This window comes from Eriocheir sinensis, chromosome 55, assembly GCF_024679095.1.
Source record: "Eriocheir sinensis breed Jianghai 21 chromosome 55, ASM2467909v1, whole genome shotgun sequence".
In the NCBI taxonomy this organism is placed as follows: Eukaryota; Metazoa; Arthropoda; class Malacostraca; order Decapoda; family Varunidae; genus Eriocheir; species Eriocheir sinensis.
Genome location: NC_066563.1, coordinates 313,632 through 339,713, shown reverse-complemented (window position 1 = coordinate 339,713; position 26,082 = coordinate 313,632). Strand labels below are relative to the sequence as shown.

Sequence of the window (26,082 nt, the reverse complement as noted above, 5' to 3'; positions counted from 1 at the left end):
TAAATCTACCCATGGAAATCGCTCAAACTCTTATGAAAGCCTTGTTAAATATGTGACTAGGGCGCCGGAGTGTCTGAAAATATGGCTCTTAAACCCCCTAAAATAGTGATCTTATATGACCATGGGTAAAAGCTGCCAGGAGAAAAAAGAATGTCGGAGAAGTGACGGAGGATAAATAAAGTGCTGGTCAGATTCGCTCAAGACAATAGAGTAACAACTATAAGACGTGATGAAATTAATGAGTGGCCTGACTTATGGATTGTATCGTCGAGGCAGCTACTGGATGAAAAAATAAAAGTTGTTTCGTTGACTATCGGAGCTAATTTGGGATAGGAAAAGAGCAAAGTGATTGAATTATTGACTGCTCGGTTGACTGTCAAGGCAACTATTGGAATGGGAAAAGAAAGAATTGCTTGGGTGATTGAACAGATACACATACGGTTGACTATCAGGGCAGTTCTGGGATGCAAATATAACGTAGTGATTGGATTGGTGAACGTTTTGGCAGACTGTCGAGGCAATCGCAAGATGGGAAGAAGGGAAAGTGATTGGTGTGACTGGTTGACTGTTGAGGCATAGTGAGATGGGAATAGAAAGTGATTGAATGAATGGGGGACTGATTTGTTATGTATTGGGGTAGCTTTGGAATGAGGAAATAAATAAGTGATTGGATAATGGAGAGGGGTATTGGTTAGTTGATAATCGGGCCACAGTTCAACGAAAAAAAAAGTTATTGAATGATTGATCAGAACTGGTTGGTGGACTGTAGACGCATTTGTTAAGGCAACGTAATAAGGGAGTAAAACTAGTGAAGAAAGATTGGGAAATACTTGTATGTCTACTAATATGTTTAATATAGAGGAATAAATAAACATAAAAATCAATATAGCGATGACAAAGCATTCAAACTCCCCTCAAAGACTCTTCCCAATCACTCGTACCTTCAATGTTGAGGTTGAGGTTGGCGTTCAGTTCCCCAAATTCGTTCTTGATGTTGCACTTGTACACTCCACCGTCTGTTGGCTGTGGCTTCTGCAAGGGCGGAAGAAAACGGGCCGTGGATACATGTTGAGGAAATGTTTAATGGGTGACTATGTTGATGTTGCAAGAGTCAAGTGAGGACAGAAATTTGTTGAAGATAAAATACTCTGATCGTTCTTTTGTAACTCGAAGTGAAGTTGATTTATTCTTTTATGAATGACTCAAAACAGCTTACTCGTGCGAGGGAGATGAGGTGTTTATTTATTAATCTCAGGTATTTATTTAGTTATCCAGGTTTTGTGTCTCCTGGTGCGGGGCGCTGAAGATGAGGAGGAATGAGGGAAACGTTTTGCGAGGGAAGTGAAGTATCAGATTTAATAGCTTGTTGGTGAGTATGGCAAGTATAACAATGTGTTTTTTTTAATGCAGTTTATAATCTATTCCATGTGAGTATATACGTGTTATGCGGTGAGGTGGTAGCGTATTGAATCTAGCGCCTGTGAGTATACATGTTAAGTCTTTGGCTTTATACTTGAAGGGAGAGTTGTATTACTTGTTGGTGTTACATTTGCGTTAGATCTGTGTGTTGGATCGCTAGTACAGGGGCGGTTACGAGGGTTGCTGAAGAGGTTTAGTTCTTCTGGCAAGGCTGGAGGAATGTTAACACGAAACACGATTTAAGGCAGAGAACTGTATACTGGTAGCGACGGCGAGGTGGTTGAGATGCAGAAGTGCTTAGTTAAAGACGCCAGGGAAATCTGGTAGTTAAGTTGGATTATTTGGTGGGTAAGATACTGAGGCGGTAGACGTGGAAAAATATTAAGTGGTTGACAAGTTGAGGTAGTGACGCAAGAGTGGTTGAGGTGGAGTGTTTAGTATGTCAAAACTTGAAGTGTAAGTGTTACAGTTGGTCACACATTGAGGTGGTGGCTGGAGGTTAGGGTGGGAGAGTGCTGTAGTAGGTGGCGGGCTGAGTGGTAATGCCTGGAGCTGGTTGTTGTGTTGTTTAGTGGTAAAAAAAAATCGAGGGGGTGATTATTGTAATACCGTTGGTAGTGTTACAGAGTCACACATTGGGGAGGTGCCTGAGGGTTGAGGTGGAAGAGTGCCTTAGTGGGTCACATGTTGAAGTGGAGACGGGCGTGAGTCCGCTGGTGGTTGAGGTGGAGGTGTTGTATTATTGCGGGTCTCGAGCATAGCTAAGAAGATTATCTCGTAAACCCAAAGAGAACGTGAGTGGAAGATGAAAATGAAGAAAGTCTGGAGGGCAGAGGGCGAACACGAGGCAGTCCCAATGCCTCGCTGCAGCCCTCGAGAAAACACGAGACTTTCTCATTTTAAGGGGCATCAACTTCAACGCCTCTGACAACAGCGGCGGCGGCGGTGGAGGTGTTAGTGTCGAGTGAACTACGGGAGAAGAGCGGCGGCTGGAAGGGAAGATCATTATGAGCAGCGTGAGTCATCAAAACACAGACACAAAACAAGCCAGGCAGAGTATGAGGAGCGAGCCATGAGCAAGCAGCGTAAGGGGCAGCAGGAGCGTGTATCAGTAGCCAGCGAACAACAGCGAGGCGCAGGAGGCGAGTGAGGAGCTGCGGAGGGAGGAGGTGTAGCGTGCCGATGTTACCCGCAGCACCAGACGGATGCGGTACAGCTCCTCCTTTTCGAGGGTGACGGTGGCAGTGACCCTCGAGGCGTCCAGCTGCTTGCCGTCCTTGCTCCACGTCGAGGTGGGCTTCGGATCGGCCCTCACCAGCGCCTCCATCAGCACGCGGCCAGCCTTCTCCTCAAACTTGATGGTCGGCTTCTCCACGAACACCGGTGCCTGGCCCTTCGGCTCCGGCTCCGCTTCGATGTTCAGGTTGACGTTGGCCGTGGCCTCCCCGAAGTGGTTCATGGCGATGCACTTGTACTTCCCGGCGTCATCGGCACACGGATCCTGGGTCGGCGGGGTCAGGTCAGGTCAGGTCAACGGGGCTCCGGCAGGATTTCAGGGACCGGGGTGGGGGCGGGGGAGGCAGGGGCGTGTGACGATAACAGTGACAGATAAGGACAAGATGCATCAGGGAGGTTGAGGGTGTCTTCAGGGCCTCGGGAGGGTGAGGTGGGGACACCGGTGCCAAAAGCTGACCTGATGCACCTTCGGCGGAACCTTCAGGAACGTGTCTTGGCCTCCATGAAGACACACAGGTGGGGAGGGGCAGGAGGGAGAGATGGATGGGAGGGGTGGGAGGGAGGGCGGGAGGGCATGCAAGTCTACATCTACTACTCTCATTCCAGGGCCAAAAAGCCTTCACTAAACAGGCTGACAAGCTGAAGTTGACAAGTCTCAGTCACTTTTATCATTTTGCTGTTCAGAGTGACCAAAAAGTCTAGTTACTTAAAGAAGCCCAAAGTGACAGACGCACGCACACACTGGCAGACCCACAGGCAGACAGACAGACAGACAGGAGAGCAGGGCGAGGCGTCAGCAGGTTCCTCCAAATCCTTTGTTAAGGTTGTGTTGGTTTAATGATATTCGGAAAATGGTGTCATAGTTACCGACAAAGGTACACTTCGCCATTTTATAGAGTCAAATTTAGTTCAAATAGTAAATGAAACAAGTTATATTTAGTCGAATCAGGACACTCTTAATTCCATGTCAGTGAGTCTATGAATATTTATTTACAAACTGACTACTTTTCCAAAGTTCTTATGCACAAATGTCAATTTTTTGTAAATAATGAATGTGCCACTTTATGATTCATTTTGAATCAAGTGATTTAGGAAATAAACAAGGAACTGATTTATTCATAAAAGATCAAAATCGTCTTTATAAATGAAAACGCTTTCGGGAAGTCAAGAGTCAGTGTGAAGGCGAAGACAAGTCAGTCACTTTCAGAATATCGTGAGGCTGTTGTGGTTTCAATGTAGTTTGTATATTGGTCGTGGCGAAGATTCAGTCCTAGTGGAGAGCCTGTGGAGCTAAAGTGTTCATTCTCTGAGGATCTGAAAGTAGGAATCGATGAGGCTTTACAACAGAAGGGAGGAGTTGCTTGTACCTGTGTACTGGATGAAGGAGGTGTGGTGCGTGTGAGTGAATGGACGTGCGCGCGTGCATACGCACACGCACGCACGCACTCACGTGTGTGTGTGTGTGTGTGTGTGTGTGTGTGTGTGTGTGTGTGTGTGTGTGTAAGTTTCTAAGAGATAAACAGGCAGTGGAAGCCATCGTGGATGTCGGGTTGTGTAAGTGTGTATGTGGATGCAGGGAATTGACAGGAATCGTCTGGGATGTGAAAATGGGACAGATTCTTCAAGGGGGGAACAGACTACTTTCAAAGGGAAAATAAGGCTACACGTACATGTCAAAGAGAACGAAATGTGCGTGTACTTTTTCTGTACCCAAAATGACGAACTATTAATGTATTTGCCGCGTATCAAAATAAAATTAACTACGTTTTATTTCATTTGAAATCATTTTACATGCTTTTCACCTTTTTATGAACGTAATGAATGCAAAGACCAGCTAAAACACGTGACTGGCAAAGCTAATAGGATAACATTTCTTGACTGAATTACGTTGCTCTACGTCTATCTAAGAAGTACGAAGGACAATTTTCACTTCACTTTATACAGCAGCTCACTTAAGCGTCACTCTGGGTAACAGTAAAGAGAACTGACGAGGAACATCTTGCATCACAACTCCTACGGCCTCTCACATTGACGCCGGAACCACTAATCATGCGTCCAAGCCAAGCATCCCCCGACGACTCTCATTCCCACTAGCCGACATTCCATGCAGGCGAGGTGCTCCCGGGACGAGCACTCCACATCCCTCCACCGATTCCCAATACTGCCGCCGAACATCGACATACTTAAACGCTATTGAATATGAGGGCTTTCGAGGCTTCATCTCTTACCTTGACGATGCAGGAGTACTCGAACATCTCCGCAGAGACCTTATGTTCCCTCACAACCAGACGTTTCCCGGCCTGCACCAGCACGCCGTTCTTGAACCACTCCACCGTCGGCTGTGGCTTGGCCTTGCACCGGACCTGGGGGCAACGAGGGGAAAGCGTGACTACATAGCAAGGCGAAAAAGGAGTGTTAAGTCAGCATAATCGTGACAAATAGGGGAGTTTTGAAGGAAGGAAAATGACGGTAGTGATGGAAAACTGGACTACACAGCAAGGCGAAAAGAGCTTTAGGTCGGTATAGTCATGGCAGAGAGGGAGTGTACGGACATTAGGAGTACAATGGTGGCAGCGGTGGGATAGCCTGACTACAAGGCAAAGTAAGACGAAGATGTTGAGTAAAAGAACGTTCAGACAAAGTAAAGAAAACTGCGGTAACGAAGGCACATCTTGACTACACAGCAAGGCGTGACAGAGCCATTAATTCAGAGAAGTCATGAGGAAAATATTTGAAAGGGGGATGGAAACTGATAACAAGGCCTTGGCTCACTGAACCATTAACACGCTAAAAAAAGTTATCACAGAAGAAAGAGAAAATGAAAGGATCGTGAGAAAAAAGGGATGCTAGAGCAATAGATATACAACAAAAAGGCGAAAGTTCCCAGGAAATAATATAAGGGAAGGAATTTGGAAATATGAGAATTTTGTAAGAAAAAACGAGATAGAGGACAAAAATAAAACGGGATAACGTACCTTCATGGTGATCATCGTGCCCGTTTCATTGGGGATGATTGAGGGTTTGTCCAGGAAGGTGGGAGCAAAGCCTTCAGGCACGATCTTGCCCTCTGGAAAGTGTGAAAAGCGTGAGAGTGACACGTCCCGAAATGTGGAAATCCGGGGCTGTTACCACACACTACGCCGCTACACACCCCGCCGCCACACATCTCCTCCAGTACACCCACACCTCGCACCTTCACACCACCCTTGGAGGAGATGCCCCGCCACTAAGTGAGACTCTCCCTGGGGCGAGGCTCTGCGTGACTTTGGAAGTTTAAAGAGATGTGATCTGTTGGATGGGGTGCCTCAGCAGACTCCACCGCTAGCCTTGGCCGCGTGGTGGGATATATCAAGGCCCGAACATGCTCCTTCCTAGTTCTCCCTCTTTTTCCTAATAAGTTCCACTCCCTTTTATTCTTCTCTCTCTTTCTCTCATTAGTCTTAACTCTTTCCCAGTTCCTCCTCTTTCTGCTAAAAGGTTGCTCTCTTTCTTACAAGATAGCTCTTCTAGTAGGCTTTCCTCTTTCCTATACTTTCTGATATCTTTCTTCTCCTAGTTAGCTTCATTCTTTCGTGGTAACTTTCACTCTTCTAGTTTTAGCTATCCCGAACTTCTCAACACTTCACTCTCCTCTAGTCTCCTGATCATCTTCACTCTTGTCAGTTTCCACAAGGTCATTAACCTATGTTCTGCTTTCTCAACTTTAATCTAAAGTTTCACTCTTCGACACTCAAAAGTTTCACTCTTCTTCACTCCAAATTTTCATTCTTCTTCACTTGCAAAAGTTTCACTCTTCACTCGTTTCACTGTGCTCTACTTTTACGTTTCACACTTCTTCACTAATACGTTTCATTATTTACTCCTAAGTTTCACACTTCTTCACTCGCCTACATTTCAATCTCCATATTTCTAATAATTTACAGCTTGTTTCACGCTCCTAGCCATAACATTTCATATATACCACTCCTCTAAGTTTCACTATCCTACTTTCGACTGTCCTTCACTCTCCTATGCTAGGCTATGTTTCACTCTCCTAGGTCTGTTTCACTCTCTAGGTTTCACTCTCCTTCACTCAACTAGACTTGTTTCACTCCCCTACGTTTCACTCTCCTAGGTTTCACTCTTCTAAATTTCACTCTTCTTCACTTCCCTACACAAACACGCCACCGTCTCAGGCAGTCTCACCGGCCTGGTTCGCTGCGCCACTCACTCAAAAACGAAAAAAAAAAAAAAATCTCCACTTCGCTTTTGAAACAACTGACGTCTTCACGAAAAATATCTCACATAAGGGGAGTTGACGTATTTTTGCCCTTTTTCCTTACTTATTCATTCCAGAACGACGATGCTACAGCAAGGTAACACATTATCCCTAAAAAAATGTATAAAAATCGAAAACATAAACGCGAAAAAGTGAGAAAAACCGACGAATCCTGACGGAGAGATGAGACGAAACGAAGACGAGAACGAAAGCTCGCCGGCGGCAGCGTCAAGGGAGGAAAAGAAGTGAGCTTAAGAGTATTGTTATCATTCCATACATTACCTTCAGGCACCGTTTTCCAGAGGCTGACGGGCGCTTGTCACCTGAACAGTCGAAGAAGTCTCTGTAGCTAAACCTAAAAACGTTGATCTTCTCCTAAGGTTATGGTGGGAGGTTAACAAATTTGGGTGACACTTTGAGGACCAACTTAGTTTATTACTGAGTTTAATTTCTTCGTTTATTTATCATCTGGAATTCCTACATGGGTAAAAGTATGAATGAATGGAGTTTTGTCTAAGCCAATTATTTTATCCATTACAGTACTGTATCTTTACTTTTTAGCCATGAAGATGAGACATGACCTTTCTTTCTAGTGTGTGTTGACTTGCAAATTTATACCAATCAGCTAATCAAGTGAAGTCAACGAATCAGTCCATCAAAACTATTCGAGGATGGAATGAATGCAAAAAAGTTTACTGCATCAAAGCAAAATTGGCTCTTCTTTAAATGTTACACTACAGGGGTAAAGATTTAGCTGACAGACCTACACACTTACGGACACACGGACACTCTACGGACGGACACCACGTAGGGAAGGACACACACGGACAGAACTTCAAAGGGTTGTTGGACGGACACAAGGACACACCGCCTGTCCGTTCTACAGGGGGAGGGGGACGAGGACAGGCGCACGGACACACACGGACAAACTTGGGGATGAATCAAGGACAGCCCTACGGAAAGACACGGACAAGGACAGGCTGACGAGGACAAAAGGGCAAACTCACGGACAGGGACACGCACAAGGACGGACAGGAGGACGAGGACAAAATCAGTGACGGACAAACACACATACAAGGAGGGTTCAGACGGACACACGGACGGACAATGACACGGACAAGGACAGGCAGACAAGGACAAAGAGAACAGCCCGCCCCAAGCCACGCCCCTAGACACGCGACGCTGTTAAAACACACTAAAAAAAGGTAAAACAAAAAATTAAAAAGATGAACGAAAACTTGGAGGGAAAACCAACAAGGTATGAAAAGTGTAAAATAAAATCACAACAAACTGCCAACCGTCAAACAGCCAACAGCAACAAACACGCCAAAATAAAATGAAAATATCCAAACATCGTATAGAAAAAGAAAAAAAAACTGAAAAATATATACGCAGTAACAACAGCCATAATAATAATAATGATAACAGTATTAAAAAAAAAACACCCGCCATACATAAGTGAATATGCATGACGGAAAAAACACACAACCAAAACGAAATAGTAACGAAAGCAAAACGATTCGCAACCGAAAATAAGATAAAAAAGACAAAATCCATACCAAAAAATGAGTGTAAAAAATGTTATGATAATCATCTACAAATCTAAAAAACCAAACATACACAATGTGAAGAAAAATAGATTAGTCTGAAATAAAAGCATACCAATAACAACAACAACAATAATAATAATAATAATAATAATAATAATGATAATAAATGTTACGAATAAGATAGCAAGTAAATCTCTTTTTATTAATATTATTCTTTTGAAGGGGAGTAAGGAAGGGGAGTGTGTGAGGGAGGAAAAAGATGGCAAGAAATAATTCAAGTAAGTCAATAAGTAAGTGACGAGGGCAATGGGACAGTGCACACCAGACGAGGACAGGGACGAGGACACTGACGAGGACGTGGGAGGCACTTGGACGAGGTAGGACGAGGACAGTGACAAGCAGGGAGGCGTGGACGAGAACACGGTATAATAGACGAAGACATGGGAAAGTGACGAGGACAAAGGAAAGTGACGAGGACATGGAAAAGTGATGAGGACTTAGACGAGGCTTAGGGAGTGACGAGGACCATTGAAAGTGACGAGGACAAAGGAAAGTGACGAGGACATGGAAAGGTGATGAGGACTTAGACGAGGCTTAGGGAGTGACGAGGATAACTGAAAGTGACGAGGACAAAGGAAAGTGACGAGGAAATAGACGAGGACATTGGAAAGTGACGAGGACAAAGGAAAATGACGAGGAAATAGACGAGGACATTGGAAAGTGACGAGGACAAAGGAGAGTGACGAGGATATGGGAGTGACGGGGACAAAATGAGTGACGAGGAGAGGTGACGGACATGGAAAGTGACATACGAGGACGAGGACGGCTCAAAACGACGAGGACAATAGGAAAGTAATGCAGACAAAGGAAAGTGACAAACGAGGACAAAGGAGAATGAGACGAGGGCAGCTGGAAAGTGACGAGGACAATGAAAGTGAGGAAGACATGTGAAAATGATGAGAACAAAGACAGTTAAATTAATATTAGACAGTGACGGATAAAAGAGAGGACAGTACCATATGGGCAGGAAATAGACGGTGACAGACACAATGGAAGAAAGTGACGCACTGACAAGGGAAGTAACATTGCGGAAGATGGTTTGACGCGGACAGTGAGTGGACAGTAGTGAAGGCAGTGACGAGGACGAGACGAAGACAGTGGCACGGACAGACGAGAACAGGAACAAGGACCAGCACTGACAAAGACGTTGAAACTAACAGACAGTGACAGAAAGAGACAAGGACAGTACGGACATAATTATGAAGTGACAACGGACCGGGACGGACAGTGACAAGGACAAAACGGACTTAAGACAGTGACACAGGACCAGGACGGACAGTGACAAGGACAAAACGGACTAAAAACAGTGACACAGGACCAGGACGGACAGCGACAAGGACAAAAGACTAAAACACGAACAGTAACAACGGACAAGGACGAACAGTGACAAGGACAAAACTGACAACAACAAGAAAAGTGACAACGGACGAGGACGGACAAGGACAAGGACAAACAAAAAGTGACAACGGACCAGGACGGACAGTGACGAGGACAAAATTACAGTGACAACGGACCAGGACGGACGGTGACGAGGACAAAAATACAGTGACAACGGACCAGGACGGACAAAGACAGAACGGACAAAAACATGAACAGTGACAACGGACCAGGACGGACAGTGACACCAGACAGATAAGACGAGGACAGTAACAGCGACAGACGGAAACAAGGTCAGTGGCGGACAGTGACGCAGGCAGTTATGAGTACCACGTCCACTCCAGCAGTGACGAGACTTATGGACAATAACTACAAAGCAGAGACGAGGACGATAAAGATGTAGTGGGCGTGTTAATTTCACAGTGACTTCCTCAGGACAGTGATGCTTGGGACAGTGACAATGAGAGTGACCAATGGACAGACGGTGACAATGGGACTTCAAGGACAAAAGGACAGTGACAGACTTCAGGGCGGTGATAAGGACAGAGGACAGTGACAATAGGACCAGGAGAGTAGCTGTAGGACAATGGATCGTGAACGTAGGACTTCAAGGACCAAAGGACAGGCAGGAGAACTTCATAACAATGGTAAGGACAAAGGAAAGTGGCAACAGGACAAGGAGACTAACAGTAGGACAACGGACAGTGACAGGAGAGCACGTACAGAGGAAAAAGACAGTGACAAGAGGTCATTGGACAGTGAAACAGGGACAATGGACTGTAACAAGAGGACAAAAGGACGAGAGGACAAGAGAACAACGGACGGGACAGCATCACTCAAAGAGGACAGTGACAATAGAACAGGGACATGGCGACGGTGACATGGACAGTGACACGAGGACGAAAGGTGGACGAGAAGGACAAGGAGGAGGAGGTAATGGAGAACGGGGACAGGCGGGCACAGGGTAACAAAAACCAACAAATATACGAACGATACCAAAAGAAGAGACAAAAGAGGAGAAAAAGAGAAAACGGAACAGGGACAGACTCAGACGGAGAGAGAAAGAGACGAGAAAAGAAGACAGACAGGAGAAAGACAACTAGACTGGTATAATAATAAAATAGCTGGATATAGGAATAAAAAAAAACAATGAAAATCAACCAGGAGACTGAGGAACCAACCTCCAATCCAGGAGGATGGATAAAAGTGGATAGGAAGGCAGGTGGATAGCATATGTACTCACTCTCGAAGTTCAGTGAAATGTTCGCGTTCGAGTCCCCGTGTGGATTGAAGGCATTGCACCTCCACTGCCCACCATCCGATGCCTCCGGCTTGGCGATCACCACAGATACAATGAACGTGTCTCGCTCACAGATCTTCTTGTACATTGAGATGCGAGCCTGCTCCTTGATGATCTGCGGGCAGCGTACGGGGAAAGGAGTGAGGGAGGCTACAAAGGTGGATGAGTGTGCATGTGAGTGAAAATGCAACTCTACTGAACGCATGTAGGTAATGGTGAAGAAGGAACTAAATGAAGGAAAAAGAAGGGAAGGATAGGCTCAACAAACCCACAGTCTAACACTTCACAGTCATCCCACTCTTGGTTCCAGTTTTGAAGCAGTTCGCGCATTACGTCACACGGCTCCACATCAAGGATTCTATCTCTAGGCTCCTTGGTTCCGCTGTCTCTGACTTACGTTATATTTGCCATACATGAGTTATCCTTTATCCATTATTTTTCTCCATAACCCTGGAACTTGGGGGTAAATCTTAAGTTATATATAGGAACCGTGTGACGTCATCATCCTGCGCCTGGAACGACTGTGTTTTCTTAGACTGTGATCAAATTAACACGCCAATACTCACCTCAGAAAAAAATATATAATGATGAAGGAGATAACATAAGAGGGAGGAAAACAAAAGTCAGTGTTTCAGTCCTCACCTCCGTGCCCTTGTACCAGGTGATCTCCGGCTCCGGGTTGGCCTCCAAGACACACTCCATCACCAGCTTATCCCCCTCCTGCCGGATCTCAGGCTTCTTGGGGAACCTCGGGGCGCGGGCGTCGGGAACCCTGGGATTGGGTGAAGGAGAGGGAAAGGTGTGAGTATCTCTGAGAGGGTGAATATTGGTGATGATGGTTGGGAAGATATTACTATTGGAACAAGAGAAGAAAGGCGATTAGAGAAGTGGTGGGTGTGTCTTTACTTCGTGGATAAAGGGAAGAAAGAAAAGTGATTGAAGAAGAGGGTGAGTATGTCTTTTCTTAAGGGATAGAGGGAAAAAAGAGAGGAGGCTGAAGACGGGGAGAATAAGTGTATCTTTTCTCCGTGGATAGAGGAAGGCGATTGAAAAACTGCAGGAGTGAGTCTATAGGTGTATTTTCTCCATGGATGAAGGAACGAGATGATTGGAAAAATAAAGGAGAGGGTGAGTATATTGCCTCCGTGGGTAAAGAAAGACATGTGACTGCAAGAAGAACCACAGTACCATAGGGATAGAAGGCAAGGGATTAGGAGAAAACGAAAGAAAGACTATAAACAAAAAAAATAACCAAAAAATTTTCCTGTTCACTTCCCCCTTATTTCCCCGTCTCCCTTTGATTTATTTTGCATCACCTGGTACCCCAAACTTCAGGGCACTACACTCATCTACACTCACTTGGGCTTATCGTCTTCAGTTTTCCCTTCGAAGTTGAGGTTCATGGTAGCCACGCCCTCACCGATCTTGTTGGAAGCGATGGCCTTGTACTCGCCCTCGTCCGAGCTGGTAACGGAACTGATGGTCATGGACACCAGGTAGTTCACTTTCCCGTCCTTCTCCACCTTCATCACGTGCCTTGAATCCTCGCTTACCTTCTTGCCCTTGAACTCCCTGCAAGTAAATAGTAAAGGTGTGTTGAAGGGCTTTTTAACATTTTTTTTTTTTTTTGTCTTGGGATTAAGTGTTGGTTTGGTTTGGTTTGAGGATTGCATGTTCCGGTGTGTGTGTGTGTGTGTGTGTGTGTGTGTGTGTGTGTGTGTGTGTGTGTGTGTGTGTGTGTGTGTGTGTGTGTGTGTGTGTGTGTGTGTGTGTGTGTGTGTGTGTTTATCTCTCTGGCTGTTTGTTTATTTCTCTATCTCTATCTACCTTCCTCTCTCTCTCATACATACAAACGAACCAACCCTTCCCAATACCCCCATCTACTTCTCCTTTTCCACACTTCGCCTTCTACCTCAAAATCTACTCCCCTATTTCCACACCCCCACTTCTACCTCAAAATCTACTCCCCCATTTCCACTTTCCCCATTCTTCTACCTCTAAATCTACTCCCCTATTTCCACATTCCCCATTCTTCTACCTCAAAATCTACTCCCCCATTTCCACACTCCCCATCCTTCTACCTCTAAATCTACTCCCCCATTTCCACACTCCCCATTCTTCTACCTCAAAATCTACTCCCCCATTTCCACACTCCCCCTTCTCCTACCTCTAAATCTACTCCATATTTCCACAATCACCCCATCTTCTACATCTATTACCCCTTCCGCCTCCCTCTCCCTCTCCCCTTTCTTCTACCGCTACCTCCTCTTGCATCTCCACCTCCTGATATACTCACCACACAACGGTCGGCGGCGGGTCACCAACACACTTGCACGAGAATATCACCTTCTCTCCATCCTCGCTCTGCTTGATGCTTGGCCGCTCCGTAAAGGTGGGCTTCACGCCGTCCTTCTTGGGCAGGTTCGATTCATCGGCTGTGAGCATCATAAAGGAGCCTGCAGGGGCCGCAAGGGGACCACGAGGCAGGGGAACAAAGGGGGAAGGGGGAGGAGGAGGGGGGATGGAGCAGAAGGGGGTCATAGGGAACAGGGGAAGAAGGAAGGGGAGGGAGTAATGGGGAGGAGAGGAGGAGGAGGATGTAGCAGAGGAATGAGGGAGCGAGGGAGGATGGAGGAAGGGAACAGGGATGGAAGGGACGCGTGGTAGAGGGGAAGATGTGGGGCAGACGAAGTGGACGGTAAGGAAGGGGGTGCAGGTATGGGAGGAGGAGAAGGAGGAGGAAAAAGAATTATGGTTAGTCACACTGAGCTGGAGATATGCATGTGACGTGGTAATGAATGACGTGATGCCAAAGAAAATGAAAGAAAGAAAGAAACAAAGAAGAAAGAAAAATCATACAGATGGATATATAGATAAAGAGATAAATTAATAAATATAGATAAAAAGATAGATATGTAAGTAGATAGATAGCTGTAGACAGATAGATAAGTATAAAGACAGGGAGATAGATAAATGGATAAACAGATAAATAGATAGATATGCTCATAGAAGGAAGGAAGAAAGGAAAATAAACGAATAAGAATATCGAGAAGAAACAGTATGAAAGTGGATTTAGTGTAGGGAGCAGGCGAGTGATGAAGATGTTACCACAAGACACCACCCACAATTAATACTTGAGCAGGTGTTATTAGCGCCAAACAAGCCTTCCCGCCGCCCACCTGCTACACAGGTAAGGGGAGCAACACAAAGGAACACCTGATTCGATAAGAAGTTCTTTAGGAGTTGTAAGAGGATTGTATAGAAATTTTGGATAATGTTTCTTTGAGGTGTATATAGCTTACGAAAAAATGGTTTCCTTTGGTTTGCAATCTGACCCATCACTGACAATGATGATGATAATGGTAATGATGATGATAATGATAATGATGATAATGATAATTAAAAAATAATAATGCAATAAATCATACATAAGAAATAATAGGAAACTGAAAGAAAATCTGTTCAACATAAATAAATAGCCAAAATTAAAAGCCAATCACATGGAGATCAAGAAAACAAAAACAAATGGTCTTAATAAATCCTGAGGTGAATAATACTGATTATAAAATAATAGTTTTCAATGGAACTCAAAGAAAACTTAACTATATATCAAGAAATCACATTAAAGTCAGTGCAAAATATGAATATAGGAAAATACAACTGAACATAAGAATAAACATGAAAGTGATGGATGAGAACAAAATAACATTCCTCAAAATAAATTAAGAAACTGGAATGAAGGAATGAAGACATGTGATACGTGTAACTTGAAAATATAAGTAGCGTAAATATCGGTTGGCGATCTCACTAACATGTTTCTTTCTTTTAGTAAGTGCGTCACCGTTGCCGCCAGAGAACACGACGGTACATCTCAGCGTCCGCCTGTATTAACGTGTGTTAGGTTGTGTCTTTCACGCTAAATTCTCCTTGTCAGCCTTCTGGAGAATAATCCGCAAGAGGTGGAGCACGGATCGAATTAGTACTTTTTGCCATATTTTGTCGTTTTAGTTTTAGCCACATACTTCCTTTGGATACTATTCCAGATCGGTTATAACTGTGTACATGCGCTTTCTATTAATTTGACATACATACACAAACAAGGGAAAAGTAAAGTTATTAGTGCCACAGATTAAAATGGGTGTAATCGGGCTATTTTTCATTACCATCTTCCCATGAGGTAAGATTGTTAGTCCACCTGAGATCATTCAAGAGAACAAATGCCACGGGTACCAGCTGAGCCCCTGACGAAGAACAGGCGAGCTGGTGAAGGCTGTTTGGTGTTAGGTTGTAAGACTCATGCGGGAGGCGATTCTGGCAGGAGGAAGGGGGAGGAAGGGAGAGGAAGGGACGAATGGGGAGGGAATTTAAGCACGAGGTGTACGCGAACACACACACACACACACACACACACACACACACACACACACACACACACACACCAGATCCCTTTCCACCCATTGCTTCTCCAAACATACAATCTCAAGTAAATATGTTTTATGACGATTCTCTCTCTCTCTCTCTCTCTCTCTCTCTCTCTCTCTCTCTCTCTCTCTCTCATCACACATACAGTTCACAAAGATAGAGGTCACGGTGAGACAGGGGATATAAAGGGAAAAGTAGGATGCAGGAGGAGGGTCAAGGACACTGAGGAATAAGGTGAAGAGTAGGATACGGTTGGACGCATCGGGATCAACGGACATGGTAGGATACGTTGGATGTAATAAGATGCAGGAAGGTAATGAAAAGTAGGAGTCTTGGAACACCGTAGGATGCAATGGGACATAGTAGGTGAAGGTGGAACACATAGGGACTAATATTTACCTTATTGCTTAGTTAGGTATTTCTCTTCCGTCATCTAATTTACTGCAAGATGAAGCTTATGGGATCTTTAACACATTTATAAGGATGCTGTTTTAAGAGGGTATTAAGTCTACTAGTTTTAACTTTAAACTAGGAAAGCAACACGAAGTTAAGACTAGTGTAAATCTAGTAGTTTAAAACTAAAAGTTTACCTAGAACAGTTTGAATCCATTAAAATAGTTACTCATCTAATTTAAGGGAGGAGCGGATATTGCATGTGATTGAAGTTTAGCTATTACATTTATATGGGTCTATTATATTTATATGGGTCATTGACTTTAATAAGGGCCATTTACGAAAAGGAATGAAGTCAGACAAATCCACCAGAGAAAAAGCAATACACAAAAAAGCTGAAAAGGGTCACTCCACCAATAGACTGACGCGAATTCAAAATTTTGGATGCACAAAGGTGGATATAATTGGAACGCTATTTGATCATCGCGGTTTCAGGTGGACAGCTACTCCGCTCATCTGTACAAAGAGCTTTGGTCCTCGGATGAAGTGGATATAAACTGATATAAAAAAATGGTGCTGTCTTGCTAACACTGCAGCTGTGACATGTACTACTCTGAGGAACACCTGTGAGAGGAGACTTTTAAGGATCCTGAGCTTCTATGTGACTTTCATTGAGCTTCTAGGAGACCTGTTTCAAAGAGCTTCTAGACCTGTAAAACAAGCAATATATATAAAAATAGACGAGGAAAAGAGATTAAACCAATGCTTACTGTCGAAGTTCAGACTGATGGAGGCGCTGCTTTCCCCGAGTTCGTTCTTGGCTGTCACCTTGTACTTGCCAGCGTCCTCTACAGTGACGTTCATCAGCGGCATCGTCACGTAGTACGAGTTCTCATCCTTCTCGATAACCACCTGCAGCGAGGAAGAGAAGGGAGGGTCGTCAGCGGTGTGGCGTGAGAGTTTTGCTTGCTAGAGTGTGTATCTTGTAGGAGAGGGAGGTGTATGGGTAGTGTGTTGTGAGAGGACTTCGTAAAGTGCTTGAGAAGTAAGAGAGGGAGGTGTAGGGGGAAACAGGTGTGACGAGAGGGCATTCTTACTAGGGTGTATAAGGAGTAGGAGAGGGAAACGTAGGGAAAAACTGGTGTGGTGTGAGGGCAAAGAGAGCAAAGGTGCAAAGAGTAAGTAAAGGTGTAGGGGGAAACAGGTGTGACGAGAGGGCATACTTACTAGGGTCATATAAGGAGTAGGGGAGGGAAACGTAGGGAAAAGCTGGTGTGGTGTGAGGGCAAAGAGTGCAAAGGTGCAAAGAGTAATTAAAGGTGTAGGGGGAAACAGGTGTAGTGTGAGATAGGATTTGCTGCAGGTGTATTCGATGTGAGTAGGAAGGATAAAGTAAGGCTCGTCAGGTGGAAAATGTGAAATGATATGCACGAGTATGGTGGAGAGAGAGGGAAGAATGAAAAGGAAAATAAAGGGGGAAAGAAAAACTGGTTAGTATGATGAAAAATGTTGCGTTTGCCATGCGGATGAAGGTAATGTGTAAAGACCAATACAGAATGGTGGAAGGTGATCACGTCGCAAGGTGTACAACGGAGGTGAAAGGAAAGGGTAAAGATAAACAGCTGTGTTGGTAAGAAAACGTTAAACAGGTGTATCGGTTATAGAAGTGGATGAGAAAGGGAGGCTGGATAGGGGTGTGGCATGACGTAATGACTTTCCAGCTGTGTTAAAAGGATTATAGGAAAGTGTAGGGGAAAGACGGGTGTTTGGGGTGAGGTAAGAATTTCATCAGGTGTATCAGGCAGGAAAGTGAATAATGAAGGGAGGCTGGACAGGTGTGTGGTATGAGGTAATGACTTTTCGGATGTGTTAAAAAGGAATTGAAGGTGCAGGAGGCAGACCGGTGTTTGGTGGCGGGTCAAACCTCAGTCAGGAGTATTAAAAGTACGGAGGATGGAGGTGTTGGTGTAAAGCAGTTGTACAGTGTAAGATGATAGCTTCTCCAGGTGTGTTAAGTTAGCGAGAAAGATGCAAAGAGGAAGCAGGTGTGTAGTAGATATGCTAATGTTTCCTGAAGTGTTAAGATAGTAAATAGGTAGATAGATAGAGTACGTGTGTGTGTCGTGTGCGGTGAGACATTTTACTTATGTGGTATGTGAATGAGAGGCAGGTGCGGAGTGCGACGCAAAACTCCTTCAGGGGTGACGCAAACTCCTCAAAGTGTCATAGGCCAGCAGGTTGACAGTCCTCACCTGCCGCCACCACTTAGGAGCAGGTGTCATGCGCTGAGGGTGTGTACTGACAGCTGTCACGTCCTGGGGACGCGCGGCAGAAGGTGTGTACTGACAGGTGACAAAGTGGCAGGTGCGTGTTTGTGGGTACATGCACTGATTCGAGGTGTCGCATGTATGGATGAGCGTGTACGCGTGCGCACTTATGTGTGTGTGTGTGTGTGTGAGGCAGGTGTGTGATGTGTGCGGGTGGCTTTGATCACAGGTGTGTTATGATCAACGTGACACAAGTGAGGGCGAGGCTAAGGTGTGGGGGGAGCCAGGTGACCCGTGAAGGTGTGTTTACCTGGACGTGTGTGTGGTGTAAACATGGGTGTGGAGAGGCGGGGCCGAGGGTGCAAGGATGTGGCTGAGGGGCAGGAGGTTCGAAGGAACAGAAACATATCTACACTAAGGTGAAGTTTTCTAGGAGTGCATCACAACACATATCATCTCAAGTGGGCACTTAGAGACTAACTAGTCCAATATCCTTTTTTTTTTATTTATTTATTTTTTTTTTATTTTCATCTTAGTAGCAGTTTTTATCTGGCACCATTATGTCCTTTTCTGCTTACTATTTCTCTTCAATGCAACCCTGTTCAATCTTTTCTTTCTACTGCACCACCCTGTTCCCTTTTCAGCAGCTTCAGATTCTACCTTCTAATTCAGCGTTTCGTAACCCTTTTGAACTTCAACACCTTTGTGCCTCAGGATCGGCAGTTCAGCACTTAAAGACATAAGGGTTAGGGTCGTCAACATCCTTTACAATTTTATTGTAGAGACTACCTTGCTAAAACACTATCATCTTGGGGGTAATAGCACGCCCAGGTTAAGAAACGATGCTCCGATATGTCTATTCGCCTTGGAAACATCTGTGGGTACCCTTAAATTAGCCTTTTAATGGATCCTTATACAACCCTCTGTTTACCATGTAAACAGTCATGAATACTCCCTCTTTTAAACACCTGTGGATAACCTTCAATTAACCTTCGAGTAGCTCCCATATAACCCTCACTTTCCCGTGTAAACAGCCGGGAATACTGCCCCAATAAACACGTGTGGATAACTCTTAACCAACCTTCTAACGACTCCATCAACACCCCTCAGTCGCCTGTGTCAGCACCAATGGATACTCACCTTGCACCGCGCGGACTCTTGCACCTTGACTCCATCGCGGTACCAAGTGATGGTCGGTTTAGGATCAGCGAGAACACGGCATTCGAACTTGATGTGCTTCCCTCCATCCTCCTGCTTGATGACAGGCTTCTTGGCAAAGGTGGGCGCCAGGCCATCGATTTGTCTGAGGAGGAGGAATAGGAGCAACTGTGAGCGGGACAGTGAATGGACCTAAAGGAGGGAGAGTAGGAAAAGGAAAAGGGAAGTATGGGATGCAATGGATGTGAAGTCAACAGTGAGAGGATGGCAGGAGGAGAAAAGGAGAGAATGGAATACAGTGGTCGTGGTGATAATGAGTAGAATAAGATGGTGCAATGACAAACGTGCCATCAATATATCTACGGGAGGCAGAGATGAGCAGCTGTGAGGAAGGAGGGAGACTGAAGGTGAAAGGTTAAAAGGATAAGAATAAAAGGATTGTGAGGAGTGGAATGCAATGGTCGTGAAGTAACGTTGGAGGGGAGGCTAAAGTAGAGATCCGTCAATATCGTGTCTGCAAGAGGCGAAGATGAGGGACAGCGAGGAGAGGAGGGTGAAATGATAAAGAGAAAAGGAAAAGAGAGGAGTGGGATGCAGGGGTCATGAAGTAACAATGGGTGAAAGATTGTAAAGTAAAAATCTGCCATCATCATGTTTGCAAGAGATGAAGAAAAACTACGATGAACGATACAATAGAGAGAGCGATACGATATTAGGAATGATGGGACAGAAGAGAAAGATCCGCGTTAAGGTGGGAATAAGGGAAGAAGAAGAAGATTGAGGAAAGAAGAAGGTAAAAGGTAGGCTCACGACATCGGTATATTTGAAGATGAAGAGAACTTGTGGTGTGGGATGTGTGTATGCTGATGATGGTGATGATTATGGTGAAGAAAGGGAAGAGGCAGTTAAGGAAAAAAAGATGAAAAGGAAAAGTAGTGATTGTGTAGCGAAGAGGGTTTTCAACTAATTGTGTATGAAGTAGTAACGGTAAGTAAAGGTACGTGGTAGTGATGATGGTGGTGATGCAGAGGTGGTGAGGATGACAGTGGTGATGGTGGTGATGCAGAAGTAGTGATGGTGTGGTGGTAATGCTGGTGATAGTGATGGTGGTAACAGTGGTGATAATGATGATGGTGTGGTGGTAATGCTGGTGGTCCTAACGCACAAAATAAAGGAAACAATGAAAACATGGAGCAAACAATAAATGAAACACGATGAAACATGGAACACAGGTGCCATGGAACGAGTAACGCCGCCGCCTGACCACGAAAATAGAGAGAGAACGTTGAAGAAAGAAAAATACTAAACAACTCTTGAAGAACAATGAACGAAAATGAATTAATACTGAACGATTATGGAAACAATAAACGAAGGAAATATAATAATCAATAATGAAATGAAAGATATTGACAAGGAAGTGAAGATAGAGCGAATAAATGTGGGAAAACACAAAACGGAAAACGTGAAATTAAACCTTTACAAAAATTGGATGATAAAAAATGAAAAAAAATGAATGTGAAAAAGAAAGCAGTTTATTATGAGACAGAGAGCATGAATGGGAGAGTTAAATAACACCAAGATAATGAACCATTAAACAGAGCTAGGGAAACATAAAACAAAGGAAAATTGAACAAATATGAAGTAAAATGAGATATTAAGTAACATTTAACAAGTGAAGGATTCTAGAACATAAACCAGAAAATTTGACATGAATTAAACCTATAACATAAGATAGAAAGGAGGATAAATATACGCGTAGATACGAGCTAATAAGACAGTTAAGTAAGGAACATGTATTGGTCAGAACGTGAGACGAGTAACAGTAAAAATGACACTGAAGGAAAAGAACAAAGAACATTAACAAGAAATATAAAAGAACACAGAAAAGGAACCAACAATTGAGTTTTTGTTAAATATTAAATGCAAGACGTAGAGAAAGGAATGAGTATGTAACAGAGCGAAAGAGAAAGAATTGTGAGAGAGTAAGAACATTACCGAAATAATACCTAACCAGTGGAGGGCTAGTGGCGATCTGAACAGTGTTGGTCAAAGGGACAGAATGATGATGATGATGATGTAGTGATGATGATGATGATGATAATACGAATAAAGATAAAAAAAGATGATAAAGATGATACAGATAGTGACGATGAAGATTATATTAGAAGTGCTTGATGAAGAGGAGGAGGAGAAGAAGGACGAGGAAAAAAAGGAGGAGGCAGATAATAAGGATAATAATAGTGATGGTAATGATGAAAGGATGATGATGACGATGATGATGATGATGATGATAATGAGGAGGAGTAGGAAGAGGAGGAGAAGGAGGAGGACGAAGATGATTGGTTGAACAAATGATACGTGCAATGTCATTATCAATCTTACAATACTTTACACAAACTTACCTGACCTTCTCCAAGATAGGATTACACGGTTTAAATAATATGTACGTAAAATACTTTCAAAATGCACATTAAAAAGAAAACTAAAGAAAGCTCAGACTCATTACCACAGTACCAACGGACAGACAGACAGACTCACATACCGACGGGCAGACATACATCCATGCATACATACATACATATACACATACATACATACATACATAAACATATGCAGACATACATACATACATACAGACAGACAGGCAGACTCGACTAACTCACTTGGTGGCATAAGGATATATAAGAAAAGATACATTTTTTTATGCATGAATCAATAACATACGTGTGTGTGTGTGTGTGTGTGTGTGTGTGTGTGTGTGTGTGTGTGTGTGTGTGTGTGTGTGTGTGTGTGTTAAACAGTTGTCACTTCCTCCTACATTACCTTCAAATTCCTCCTCCTCCTCCTCTTCCTCCTCCTCCTCCTCGTCCTCCTCTTTCTCCTGCTCCTCTTCCCCCCATCACTGCAACATATTCCCCTTTCCCATTTCCTGTCCCTTTCCCTCTTTTTCCCCTCCATCTTTCCCTCCGCCCCTTCCCCCTCACCAGGTGTGGGGGGCGACAGGTGCGTTCACAACCGAGCAGGTGAGCGTCAGAAAAACTCATTAGCAGGTAATATTCGATGGAAATAAAACGAAGGCGAAAAAGTGAGATGAGGCTTGGCTGTAGGAATGTTTGGAGAGAGAGAGAGAGAGAGAGAGAGAGAGAGAGAGAGAGAGAGAGAGAGAGAGAGAGAGAGAGAGAGAGAGAGAGAGAGAGAGAGAGAGAGAGAGAGAGAGAGAGAGAGAGAGAGAGAGAGAGAGAGAGAGAGAGAGAGAGAGAGAGAGAGAGAGAGAGAGAGAGACATAAAGATAAATAAAGTCACTCATTTAAGTCTTTGAGGTAATATCTTAAAAGGCTTCGCGGGAGCAGAGTAAATATATTCATCTATCCAAGCCAAGTTGACTATTCTTATTTATAGCTTTAGAAGGCAAAGGGTTGGAGGGAGGTGAGGAGGGAGAGCGAAGAGGAAGAGAGCAGTTGGATGAGGGTGGCATATTGAAGGGGTGAGGGAGAGAGGAGGTGGAGGTGAGGGAGGTGAAAGAAAATGTGCCGTTGGAGATATTCTGATGTTGAAAGAGGTGAGAGGTGGGTGTTTGTGGAGTTGAAAAATGTAGAAGGAAAAGGAAAATCAATAGGTGGAGAAAATGAGAACTGAGGAGTATTGAGGAAAAAGAGGAAGGAGGATGAAATGAAGAAGGGAGGAAAAGGAAGCGTGAGAGGTGGATGGGTATAATATCAGTGTTTTAGAAGTGGAAAGGTGAAGGTGGAAGGAAATGGAAGAAATAAAAGGTGGAGTGGATGAGAAAAGAAGAGGAAGGATGGGTGTGTGTGGATGAGGAAGGGGAGAAGAATGGATGAGAGGGGGGAGAGGAGTGCCGATGGCGTGAAGGGCTGGCAAAGTAGGGTGAACGAATCTTTAAGTGGCTGAGTCATCTGGGTGCGAGCTAAATAAAGAGAAGGATTCACTCTCTCTTTTTCTAATTCATTTATAGACGCGATGCACCTCAAGGGACTGTGACTGTGTGCAAGACTCTCGTTCAGATGAGTCACGCCAGAAGACTCGTCAGTATACGGGGAAGGAAGCCAAACAGTGAGTTCCCTGAATATTAAACACGACAGAATTTGTCCTAATGTAAAGCAGCGCACACAAAAAAGTAAACTGTAGAGGAAATGTCTCACGATAATACGAAATAAGACCAAACTCTTCTGATACCATCCAAGGTAAAAGAAAAGAAGGCTATAGTGGATATGTCTCATGATATACGCAATAAAATCAAATTATTTTTATACCAACCAGCGTAGAAGAATGTAAGCTATAGAGGAAATGTCCAAAATGTTAGCAAATACTTAAAAAAAACCAACTTCATCCCATTCCAAACAGAGTAAAAAATGGAAGCAATACAGGCAGTGTCCCAAATTTTAACTATGACCAAACTCGTCCCATACTAACCAGAACACACAAAAATATTCTATAAAGGAAACGTCTACTGTGGAGTGCTAAATACGACTAGCTAATATATTTACTTGTGTACAATATTTGTAGATCACAAAATGTACTTGGTAAATAGGTAAATGATTACTTAATAACTTGTATAATACTAAATAAGGCCTGGCTCGTACCATACTTGAAAAAAAGGAGGAAATATGCGGAAAAGTTATATAAAAAAGCTAAAGCGAAAGTGTCCAAAGAAATACTAAATCAAACTAGACTCTTACCAGTGGATCTCTATGATGAAGAAAAATAATAAGGCTTACGGGCATACTTTAATATCGTGACCTTCTTTATGATTAACGAGAAGAGCAATTACTAGAAATAATTGGGTGATACCTGTTGATTCATTGCGACAGCTAACTTAACACCTGAAGTTTAAATGAGCCGTGCAAGGCCGTGTACCACAGACATATGAAGGCGGTGATTTACGAGTACAGAGCGAGACCAATAACTCCTCGATCTCATTCATAACTAAAATGAGGTACAGATACATTAAGGGGTTAGAGGTATTTAGGTCTGAAAAAAAATATATCCATCGAGTTTACGTTTGAGAATGTAAAGAGCAACAACACTAGTCAATTATAGATCTTAGTTAAAAGTAGGAAAAAATAGATAAAAAATGAGAAATACGAGAACTAAGTGACGAGGTGTGGGTGATTAAAATGGAAAAGTGAAGTCGAAGAGATGTAAGCATTCAGGTTTGATGAGTTAAATGTAAAACTATATAGTATAGCCGAATAGCTGGTTTGAGAGTAACAAGCCAAGCTATTGAAATTTGAGAAAAAGGTAAAAGTGCAATCGAATGGAGCTAAGATATTAGGTAGTAAAAATACTGAGTTTAACAAATTTATAAAGTAGTTACATGGTCGAGTGGAGTTGATGTTTATGAGAGTGAAGAGTAAACACAGCCAAATAGAGCAGAAGCTTAAAGTTGCAAATAGTCAACTCATGGTCGAGATAAATAAGTTATATGAGAGTGGGGAGGAAAAATCTTGAGCTTAGAAATAATAAGTAAAAGTATCATCGAATGGAGTCATTATAATTAAAAGTAAAGAGTAAACAACAACCGAATGGATAACTTAAGAGCTAAAAAAATAAACGTAGAGTCAAGTCGCTATATAAGAGTAGAGCGTAAAAACAAAAGTATATCAAATAGAATTAATGTTTGGTGGAGTAAGGAGTAAATAACGTGAGCGAATGGAGAAGTTTAAGAGCGCAAAATATAGACGGAGAATGGAACAGCTAAATGAGTTGAGAAAAAGCACAGCGTCAAAGGGAGAGAGGAATCTTCCAACGAGGAGGACAAGGCCACAGGTGACGGCAGACTAACGAGCTGAGGTGGCGGCGAGTGCCCGCCAGCTGACTCACGGCCGTCAATACTTCACAGTCAAAGGCGTCACACTCATTACACCCGAGCCCAGCCAATACTATTCTGTCCTTCATAATGATGACCTAATAATATCTGTCTGACTGCCTGTGTCTGTCGGGCTGTATCTATGTGAGACTGTATGTCTGTCTCTCTCTCTCTCTCTCTCTCTCTCTCTCTCTCTCTCTCTCATGCGAAAATGTTTCCTGGAGCAGTAAAACTTGTTATACAGCGACAAGCAATCTTTATACAATTGCATTTTCCAAGTGCTAAGATGAAAACATATTATCCAACTCTGACATGCGTCGTTTCTTTTCTTTTATATTGACGGTTTCCTGTACACAAATTATTAGTAAGAAGTCAAAAGTATTGAGGCGAAAACTTACAAATTTTTATCATCAGGAGATAGTTTCTGAACTTTTCCCGCCTCCTCTTTTTGGTCTCCTCTCGTCCCTAGGTTCGGTTGATCTGTTCGTATGATCGGCACAGACACGCCTTCGGGACTGTCCTCTCTCAAAACCCTAACACGTTTGCACTTTCCTGTCTCGTGATCCGGAGCACCATTGTCTGCACTGTCTCTTTTTAGCAGGGAAGTGTCTATCTCGATAAAGGCACTGTCTCGCTTAGTCTTTGTTTCTCTGTTAGCACTGTAAAGAGCTTTGGGTGCCTCTCTGATAAGTGGAATCTCTAGGTTTGCCTTGTGGGTGTGGGAGGATGCACAACTGTCTCTATTTGCTTCCGACGTGTCATATTGGGTACTTGCACTGTCTTCTGGTGTTTCTTTAATAACTGGAATAACTTTG

General features: G+C 43.6%; 1 protein-coding gene across 1 annotated transcript in view; it reads right to left on the bottom strand.

Annotated features, from left to right (window-relative positions):
* The window catches only part of LOC126983825 (twitchin-like), a 194,813-nt gene that overhangs the window by 134,998 nt on the left and 33,733 nt on the right, over positions 1-26,082 (bottom strand). Inside the window, exons 4-13 of the mRNA XM_050836955.1 lie at positions 19,423-19,585; positions 16,786-16,927; positions 13,497-13,656; positions 12,560-12,772; positions 11,843-11,972; positions 11,144-11,315; positions 5,631-5,722; positions 4,884-5,018; positions 2,609-2,920; positions 942-1,032 (exon numbers count right to left, since the gene is read on the bottom strand). Of these exons, the coding sequence (XP_050692912.1) occupies positions 942-1,032; positions 2,609-2,920; positions 4,884-5,018; positions 5,631-5,722; positions 11,144-11,315; positions 11,843-11,972; positions 12,560-12,772; positions 13,497-13,656; positions 16,786-16,927; positions 19,423-19,585 (1,610 nt within the window). The remainder of the gene's footprint in view (positions 1-941; positions 1,033-2,608; positions 2,921-4,883; positions 5,019-5,630; positions 5,723-11,143; positions 11,316-11,842; positions 11,973-12,559; positions 12,773-13,496; positions 13,657-16,785; positions 16,928-19,422; positions 19,586-26,082) is intronic.